This window comes from Platichthys flesus, chromosome 5 (genome assembly GCF_949316205.1).
Source record: "Platichthys flesus chromosome 5, fPlaFle2.1, whole genome shotgun sequence".
NCBI lineage: Eukaryota > Metazoa > Chordata > Actinopteri > Pleuronectiformes > Pleuronectidae > Platichthys > Platichthys flesus.
Window position 1 is genome coordinate 4,037,927 of NC_084949.1, and position 10,546 is coordinate 4,048,472.

The following is a 10,546-nucleotide window of genomic DNA, read 5'->3' on the forward strand; positions in this document are numbered from 1 at the left end:
AGCAAGGAGACAAAATAAAAAAAACAAGCCCTCAAAGGAAGATGATGTTAAAAACTATTAAACGTGTGATGTACATTCAAAGTTACTTAGAAAATAAACTGTGCTATGTTACAAGAATCACAAGGAAAAAAAATCTACTTTTGGTGTAAACATTATACCACAGTTTACTTAAAATAGTTAATTCTTAAGTGATCTGTTTCTTTGAAGGGTCCACATGATTTGATTCGCAGAACTTGTGCGAACAGAAGTGATTGTTTTTCTTATTTATTTTTTGCCAAGTAAGATATTCAGATGTGCATGTTGTGCATGTGTTGTAGCCTGGGTCAAACCACCTCTCAGGAGCGTCTGCAATCAAAGGATTTCCAGGTCTCAACACTCTGTGGTCACCACCCTGACTCGGTCACTGCATCAGTGCTGTACAACATGTAAAGATGATACATCCATATAACGATAAGTGTAAACTGATAAGTCATTATAATGTACCTTCTACCTGATGTCAAATAAATAATGTGCTGTATTTATGTGAAGTTACAAATACTCTGTAGTTTTGAAATAATGCTGCTGCAAATATGATGTTTAAAAGTATGTGTATAGTTTATTTTACAAACTGAATATCATCTCCTCATATCAATTACGTAAAAGGAAATACAGACGTTGTATTGAGACAGAAATGATCATTTACTCTCTTTCTCAGGAAGGGGTCGTACAATAAAAGATGCTAGCAAGTGATCTTTGATTTCATATTTTCACATCAAACTATTATTTGAAAGTCCCTAACTCTTGCACGTATGCTATGATCACTGATGTTTGTTAAACTTGCTGAATTTATTTGTACATATTGATAAAATCTTCAGGGACTTATTTTGATCTTCATCAAAATAAGTCCCTGTCTTCGACGAGTCAATTTCCCAGCTGATACAAAGTAGATGTTCCTCAGCTCAACTTGTCATTATCCCAGTAATCATTTTGTTGACTTCTTAAGGTTCTGACTTTTAGACTTTTCGGATTAACAGTTGTTCTCAGACTTCAAACAGTATCGCTCACCTGTCAACGCTGTAGTTTGGAAGATGGGAGGATTAAATTAAATTAAAATTAATTATTAATAATCTTGCTGCAAGTTCCCAGTTTGGGAACCACTGGAGTAACAATATCACATTTTTATAAAGATTTTATGTGATTATAAGAAAAGTACCAAAGAGTAAAATAAATAAATGGATCCTGTGAGTATTTTACCTATATGACAATATTATTGTTGATGCATTAAGTAGCATTTCAGTATTGCAGCTTATCCATCTGTAGCTATACTGTTGGTTGACTTTTATCTATACGTGTCTTATAGCATTAGCTCATCACGTGTTTTATGAAAGATCTTGGTAGAGATTTGGTGTAATTGAATTATTCAATTATTAAGCATTAGGCGATTATTCAAATGAAATACTCATTTAGAAATGATCCTGTCATTGACCATACCATTGACCTCTGGCCCGAGTGTTCCCCCTGTGCTAAAGAAGTAGCTTATCAAATAACGGTAGTAAAGTCAAAAGAAAGCACAACACTCGTATCTGAACTGCAGTAGAATAGAGGTACGAGTACCAGTACCTCAGGTTTGTACTTATATACAGTAAAAGTACTTGCAGCTCCACGATTGGCACCTGTGTTGTCTCGCATGGAGCCACTTCCTCACCTGAAGCCGCCGAGGACGCATCCCGAGCCGGGGACCACACGGAGCAGCCGGGGGCGGAGCCTGGAGAGGCTCAAAGACTCGAACGTGATCTTCAGAGTGAGTCAGTGCAGAGAACACTGTCTACCTGCGAGTGTCCTTCACCTGGAGCCGCTGAAATATGATGAGGATATTATTTCTCTCCGGGCACGTTTCTACGCAGGGGAGAAGCGACAGAGCTGAGCTGAGACCGCGTTTCTTCACACAGGGCTCCAACGTTCCAAAAAGAAAATAACAGCAGCAGCAGCAGCAGCTCCAAGAGACAACAGGTAACTCAGGAGTTTGATTATCTCGATCACTCTTACGCATCTGTTTATACTAGGACATGTGGGTTATGAATCAAATGATCTTCATTCATACTACCAGAGATTACAGTTTATCATCGATAATTCATTATATTCAGATACAGAGAAGTTCAAGTCCCTTCACGAAATAAGATAAAATAAAGTTAGTAATGTGTTTAAACAAACAGATCAGTTAATAAACTCAACATACACACTATAAACCCCTTTAACTTCAGTGCCTGGAGAGCTGTAATCAGACTTATATGTCCTTTATTTCAATTTGTGTAATTATTGTGTTATTTTTACTTATATGTGTTGATGTGTAAATATAAAGTCCAGGTTTTTCAGGTACCAAATCATCAACGTGTGGATTACGTTTAACTGACAATTTTCTGCAGCTAAACTAAAGCAGACTGACCTTTCTGTGTGGAAGGGTGAGTTTCAATGGGATGTCGCCTGCTATATCATTTACTCATATAAATGTATTTATTAACGTCTTAGTAAGTTTAAATAATGTGTCGCTTGAAATGTTCCACAACGGAGGGAGAATCCCGGTTAGGATGAAAGAAGCAAATCTCGGATGTTGAGAAAGTCTACACATTCATTTCTGTGAATTTTAAATTGTGAACTTTAGTCATTTTTGTGTCTATTTTTCCTGCTATAAAATTATTTGGGTTATTAAGAGTAGAATTCTTTCTCACAACAAACCTGATTCATAAGAAAACCTGGGAGAAATTAAGCATTTTCCAGACTTTACAATAAAAGGCAAATATAGAGAGTAAATTCCACTGAAGATTTTCAAGGAAAATAATACTAATAATATATTTTTTATTAAATTTTTTTTTATTTTTAGGAAGGGTTTCATTCAACCAATTGATTGTGCCGATGAATAAGTATTTCAAATGCAGCAACTATATAGATATACTATTTACTTTTAATTAAAAGTATCAATACCACACTGTAAATATTCAAGTTCTATATTCAAGGTACTTACAGTGTAGGTACAGTTTTAAAAATGAAAAAAAATAACATTAAGCGGAATGGCTCATGTGAGTGTTATTATATTATCAAATTATCGTATCATTATTATTGATGATTTGAGCTGTAATGTCTGGAGGTGAGGTGAAGTAATTTTAATTACTTTGTATAATGTTGGACGACAACAAATTTAATATCTTTTAAAGAAATTCTTACGTATAAAATGTGCATTTATGTGTAAAATAAACTTTAAGAAATTGAATGGCAGTATATGTGGCATATATATTACAAAAAATAGCATTAACTGGAAAAACACAAAAGTGCAAGAACTTAACATCTTAACATAAGTTCGTAACTTTCCATGATTGTAAGTGTGTATCTTGACCATATTGATAGCTACACTAGTTAAATTTAACATTATATGTGTGTATTTTTACTGCCACACTTAGGTGCCATCTCATTGTGGAATAAATACTGTTTGTATCGCTGATATTTAATCCTGCTGAGCATTAAGACATGAATACTGAAACATAAAGAGCACATAGAATTGTGTTCACATGGCAACTGCTTTTTGTGTATTTCTACAATGAAAAAAGTCTGAGTTTCAGAGCCAGCACTCAGACTTTAAGTTGCAGATAATGGTGACTCACAACACTTTGTCAATAACATGTGAAATAGATATCTGTTTGCACTTTGTCCACAGAAGGATGAAAAATTATGTTAAATGTTGCTGTAAGGGAAAACAACACCAGCAGCTTGTACAAATTGTAGTAAAATATGCTGCAAAGATGGAATTTTACACAACCGTGTATAAATCAGCATCAGACAGATACCCTTAAATCACTGAGGATGTAAAGCTGTCATCCATATCTAAACTGACTCTGCTCTCAATCATAGTTAAACTACAGAGACACTGATAAACCTTCCATCTCCAGCTCTGTATGTCTCCATCCTGATCGTGTGCAGGGGACATTGTAGTTTAAATCCAAACACTGCACGTTAAAACTGTAAAGTCCGAATCATTCCCCTTGTTAATGCACTTCGCCACAGTCCCTCTGTCAACTGACCTGACCCCTGCTCAACCGTTGTGTTCTGCTGCACCCATCTTGTACTCTGAGCAAGTTAAAACAAACTACTTGTAAATGCCATTTAACTCAGAGTAGACTGTTTGGAGTGTCCAAACACAGACAGTCAGCATTGCTGTTCCCATTGTGTTATTCTACCTCTGTGATAAGATAAGGTGGGCTAGGAGACATTTGGTGGATGGACGCAGGATTTTACTGGAACAGTAAATAATGCTGTTACACGGACTTCAAAATAAATTCATGTTAAAACAATAAAGAGCAAATTAAGAAGGCTGAAAAGGGGAGCCACTTTTGGAAAAGCCTAATTAGTAGGTTTCCAAATTTGGAAATATTTGAAAATCACATCCATGAGAGCAACAGATGGAGTTCTTTCTTCATCGCTCCCTCTTTGTGCTGATGGCAGCCTTGTTAACCGGGGGCTGTGCTGGGTCTTGGTCGGGCAGGTTTTATGACCAGAGCTCTGTCATTGCTCTGTACCATCCTACTCCTCCCAGGCTGCCGCCCCCCCCTGGGGGCCCCCCTATGCCAGCTGTTTCCCTCCGGAGCTCACAACGCTCCCAGCACTTATGCAAAGAGAGGAGGTTGCTGCTGTCTAGGTTTGTTTACGGTTTTAAAGTAAGAACAGAGTTGGGTTGGACAATTTTGCTGTGCGTCAGAGTCGCATTCCCAAAAAATTACAGAGCACTACTTATGGCTCCAGGCCGCCATGAAATAAATCAGCTTGGCCTTTAGCAGCAGACCTTTCATTAGGGTATTTCAAGCTAATTGCTTTACGATTTTATTGCAACCAGAAAGCATCTCTGAGTGGTTTTGACTCAAGCTGTGAAGATGTGTAATCCTCTTGGTTTAGCAGAATTAACAAATTGACATCTTCTCAGGGGGTGTCTCAATGTTAGAGTGACAGCACCTGTAAGAGGAACCACATGCCTCTGATGGATCCACATATCAAACGTGATGTCTGTCATGCAGTTGAGCTTGTGTAGTGTGTAAGGTGAGATATGGTAGTAGTAGTAGTAAACCAACTGATCTTGAGACTAAGATACCAGTCTCTAAAGCTTCAGACTACTTTACTGTTTCCTGCTGTAAAGATAATTGTAGATGTGATGGGGGTGTGGTGGAAGTCAACAAGATTGTTTGGGGCTAGGACATGTTTGGAGCCGAGTCCTTTAGGCTGGTACCTTCTGTCAGAAATTTCCACAGACTTGTTGAGCTTTAACAAGCTTTGTGTCACCCTTAAAAATTAGAGCCCCACCTCCTCCGTGGGATTGCTAACTGACACTTTTTAGATATGTACTATTGTACATACCTGGAGCGTGTTGGGGACAGGATGCTGTTTCAGCGCATGTGCCCATAATTATACACATAAAGGAATTGTTTGCGTGTTATTGTTGGACTCCCATTCTCATGAATGCCGTCAGTCTGCAACTGCTGATGCATTCTGCTGCCAGTGTGTAGGAGGCGGGGCATTTTACGGGGCTCGTTTTGTAGCTTTAGCTTGAGGGCTGTTGTTGTAAATCATGTGTGATTCATAAAAAAACTGGTTCTCCTGTCTGCCAGGTTTCATCTTCACAAACCTCTGAGACGTACAAATAGACTTTGGCCTGCAGCCATACCTCCCTGGAACTTCTTCCTTCACCAAACTGCTCTCTTGTCAACACTCCCCTTCTCACTCGGCCCTCCCCCCGATCTAGCAAGCATTTATCTCCCCCCACTACTGCCACTACCTCTGCTAAGGGGCCGATGATGTTGTTTTCTTTGCGCGTGTCTTTGACTGTCCTCCATGGGAAGTACCTGGCAGCGGATGCATGTGGCAGGCCTCTGCCTGGACACGTCTGTCTCCCCCTCTCTTCTGCCTCCTCGGCCACGCAGCGTGAGAACGCCAGTATCCATGGCTATGAAGGGGGTGTGCTCGGGGCTGGCCATATAAATGTTGTAGACAGGAGGATTTAGGCCACAAGCTGCATGACTTCAAAGTCTGTCAGATTGAGAAAAATGACCTCAAGACTTCAAAGTTGCAGCTTTTGGTTCAGTGAAGTCATCCTCAAAATGTAACTGAGAAAGAGATGACAGATTTGAAGAATTAACTATTTTTCTGTTCTTTCTTTCTTTAGGGGATTTCAATGCATTACCGTTTCAGCATGTGGTAATCTTCTCAGCCATACCAGAAAGATACAACACTTGAGCGGCTGACCCTTTCAACAATCCTGCACCTGCACCAACTGCTCACATGGCCCACCCTTACGAGCCCTGGTTACGGACAGCCCCACCTAGTGGCAGCTCAGAAGACATGAACATCCCCTCGTGGTGGGACCTCCACAGGGATGTCCAACCAGGCAGCTGGATAGACCTGCAGACGGGCCAGGGTGTAGGTTTGCCTTCAGTGAGTCCAGGGAGTTCCATGGGATTGCAGCCATCTTTAGGGCCCTATGGCTCTGACCCACAGCTGTGCAACCTGTCTTCAGCTCAACACGCTCCTGCCTCACACTCGCCTCACCTCTACCCCCAGGATGGCTTCAAGATGGAGCCAATGGCCTCTGAAATGCTGCAGCAAGACCCATATTCTCTTGAGGATCCGCAAGAGACATCTGTTTCTGCCCGTCCCAAGCCCCAGCGCCGCTCCTCTTCAAGAGGCGCCGGTCAGGCCCAGTGTCGTTGCCCTAACTGCGTCCATGCCGAGCAGCTGGGCCAGAGCACTGATGACAGCAGAAGGAAGCACATGCACAACTGCCACATCCCCGGCTGCGGAAAAGCCTATGCTAAGACCTCCCATTTGAAGGCACACCTACGATGGCACAGCGGAGACCGGCCGTTTGTCTGCAACTGGCTCTTCTGTGGCAAGAGATTCACACGCTCTGATGAACTCCAGCGCCACCTGCAGACACACACGGGAGCCAAGAAGTTCAGCTGTGCATTATGCCCCAGAGTCTTTATGCGCAACGACCACCTGGCCAAGCACATGCGCACACACGAGTCCCCGCCAGGACACGGGGAGGAGAGGGTAAACGGAGATGGCAGGATGGAGAAGGGCTTTGATGCATCCACTCCCCCTCAGTCATCCTCAAACGTGTCTGTGTCTGACACCACAGAGCCTCCGATGAAGCTGAAATGTGAGACAGACCCATCAGTCTCCAGTGTGACAGGGCAGTCCAGCTAACTTCATCTTATATCAAAGGTTCACCATCAGTTCTGTCACACGTCTGTCATAAGTGGTGTCATAGTTTCACAATAGAATAGAGAAAAGAAGAAAAGTTTGGACTTTCACTAATGCAAGCTGGAAGGAATCTACACGGTCCCGTGAATTTATCAACTGGGCCAACTCAGTGAACCTAAACGTTATAACAAACGGAGTAAGCATGAGTTTTAAGGCGTGGATCAAAGTTTCTGCTCTGTTTACTTTAGGTGGAAAGTGGCTGAGCAGGCAACCGAGCTTAAGCTGACATTAGTTGCTAGACTTTCATTGCTGCTAGAGCTACAGTCCCACCGAAGGTGGCTTGTTAACTTGTTTACAATGAAATCAATCACAGAGGAAGTAGACAATGACAATTTTTTCTATTTGTCTATTTGTGCATGTATGTGCGACATGCACTCACATGTCGCCATGTGAGTGCAGCCTACTGTGCAATTTGTAATGAGACACTGGAATATAATAACAGCTTTTTCTAATTTTTAAAAGGTCAATTGGCATTTGCACTCGAAAGTACATGCCACCGAACTGGGAGTGTGTATGCTGGTATTTAAGTAATTAAAATAGTACATAAACAAAAGGAGAGTACAAACAACAATGCTGTGCTGCGACAGTGTCCACAATGAAAACTAATGTGATGTGATCCTGATATAATAGAATATAATACAATATAATATAATACAATATATATCATATGATAAACATTCAGGTTACCAGATGGAACAGAACAAAGCAAAGAAGCCACTAAATTATACATGATGTGGGAATAAATAATCTCACAAATCCTAATTTAGAAGTGGTCCCAGCAGCTGGAGATGCTCCTGTTTGGTAAGAATAAGAAGATGGAGTCGGGCATGGGGAGAAAATTCTGCCTGGGTTAAAAAATCCTTGTTTCTGTTGGGACATGCTGATATAAACACAATTCCACAGATCCATCCTGTCAACACAACAAGCTGTTGGTGATGAATGAAACTTCCAGCACAAAGCAGAACTTCATTACATCATGGGTACGGGAACGTACCTTCATCCAGTGGCCAATGCAGTCCCAGGTTTAAAGCTGCACTTATTCATATATTGTTAAACAAAAGGATCAAATGACTGTGTAATGTGAAAGGTGTTGATCATAGTGACAAACTAACAGATTATCATCTTACTCCAGTTCCTCTCACTTTTTATCATATTTGAGCAGCCACAACTTTACTGTTGCCGGTTCAGTCACACTGCTCTCATCGACCCTGTCTTCAACAGCAAGCAACTGGTGAAGCCACCAACAGCCAGAGATGGAGTATACTGTGCAGCAGCTAAAGAGCAGAAGAGCCAAACCAAAGCTCTATATCAGTGCTATGGTTGCTTTGTTTCTGCTGCATGTGCCATTTTGGCAACTGTTCGCCATTACATTTTCATGTGGTGATAATGTGTCAATGTTGTGTTTACAACTTGTTCGGATACCCGGAAGTGTCAAAAAGAATGGACAATATTTTTTAATAACACAAATGTGCAACAGAAAATCTAAAGGACCCGACCTCGAGGAAGCAAACCACTTCCAATACTATCCCTGTGCACCTCAATCAGTGACTGTACACAGTTTTCTCAAACATCATCACCTACATAATCATTTGCATGTCGGTTCAAGCTATAGTCCCAATATCTCAACACATTTTATTAACAGATGTTGGTCCGTCTGAAGCTGCAGGTTTTTCATGCTCAACTGAACACAAATCACTTGACAAGATGCTTTGCTGCAATATGACAAACCATTTATTTGATCAACGTGCAGAGAGAGACTGTGCTGTTGGCAGTCAAGTATGAAATACAAGGAATTTGAACGACCCACGCAGCAGAAATTGTTTAGGTAGGCTAATTTGTTCTGGATAGTTAACCCTCATAATCAGTCCTGTATGATCAGTAGTTCTGTAGCAAGCAGTGAGAGCAGCTTTACACTTTAAGACACTATTAGGATGTATGTAAACCATTACACACATTAGGCTGAGATTTCTACATTAGCGAGCCTGCATTATTGGAGGCTCATGGTTGCTGTATTTATGTATAGATGATAAGATGAGGAAGATAGTGCTTAACCATTAGTCAATTATTTAATGTTGACTATTATTATTATGTTTGTTGATGTGATTATAGATAGGCTCGTGATATTTTCTTTTATTATGTTCAGTAGAACAAAATGTACCACCTTTTCGAATTGGTTGCTGTAGTAAATTGTGGAAACTGTTATAAAATAGGTTCAAAAACTTTTATTAAGTTAAGCATCATGGTGTAATAACTTGTATTTAATCTATTATTGTGCTTTATTAAATAAAAAAAACTATATTCTGTGTCTGTGTTGAACCTTTATCTACAGGAGAAGATTAGACAAAGAGGCCATTTATTTTGTGAAGCTTTACTATTATTATTATCATTAGTAGTAGTAGTAGCTTTGAAAGTTTTAGAGTCTCTAATTATTTTATCATGAATCAAGTATTGCAATGTAGGTAATACAAAAAAAAATTCTGTACAATTAGCTGCTGCTCTTACATCTAAAGATATAATTTTTGTTAACTGTATAAATGTAGTAGCTTCGTAACCTCCAAAAGTTTTCTGTTAATTAGCAGAATTATGGAAGTACAATTGGAAACTTGATAGAAAGATTGGTCAGGAGAGATACAGGAACATTTTTTCACTTTCTTTGATATGGTGAGGGTGTTTTTCAACATTTAAGTTGCTTTCGTATAAAATAATTAATGTATCTTCATAAATAAAATCAGGAATGATTAGGAAACGGATATTTAAGAGTTGTGCAATTCGGTACAGATACAAATACAAAATCTATTGGATTTACATGTGGTATAATTCTAGTTGAATGGGTGGTCTCATCTGAGAGGCGGTGGTCTAGTGGCAGAAACTTGGACTATGGGCAGAGAAGGTCTCTGGTTCGACTCCACGGCGAGACAACAAAAAGACGAACCAGGATGGATCTATCCAAAAATCCAAGAGTCTCCCTATCCTGTCTAGTGCCGCTGAGCAAGGCACCTTACTCCCCCAACATCTGCTCCCTGAGTGCCGTACATGGTCGCTCACTGCTCTGTGTGTCCTGCACCAGATGGGTCAAAAGCTGAGATTAAATTTCCCTGCATGAGTGTGCCTTTGCATGTCTGTGCATGTGTTTTGGACTAATAAATGCATCCTAATCTTAATCTCTGGGGAGATTCAGAGATTTGGGGTGTCTGGAGTTCTGGACACCCCAAGGGATCATAAGATGATTCTGTGGGTTCAGAAAACATCTGAAGCGAAAAAAATATTA

At 40.3% G+C, this 10,546-nt stretch overlaps 1 protein-coding gene across 1 annotated transcript; it reads left to right on the forward strand.

Annotated features, from left to right (window-relative positions):
- The first annotated feature begins 1,827 nt into the window (after positions 1–1,827).
- On the forward strand, positions 1,828–9,517 carry LOC133953335 (transcription factor Sp6-like). The gene is made up of 2 exons (XM_062387213.1): positions 1,828–1,989; positions 6,179–9,517. Exon 2 carries the CDS (start codon positions 6,295–6,297, stop codon positions 7,219–7,221), a length of 927 nt encoding a protein of 308 aa, XP_062243197.1. The 5' UTR covers positions 1,828–1,989; positions 6,179–6,294; the 3' UTR covers positions 7,222–9,517.
- The last annotated feature ends 1,029 nt before the right edge of the window (positions 9,518–10,546 follow it).

Coding starts and splice junctions, on each gene's coding strand:
- LOC133953335 (XM_062387213.1), top strand. CDS start 6,295: ATGGCCCACCCTTACGAGCCCTGGTTACGGACAGCCCCACCTAGTGGC.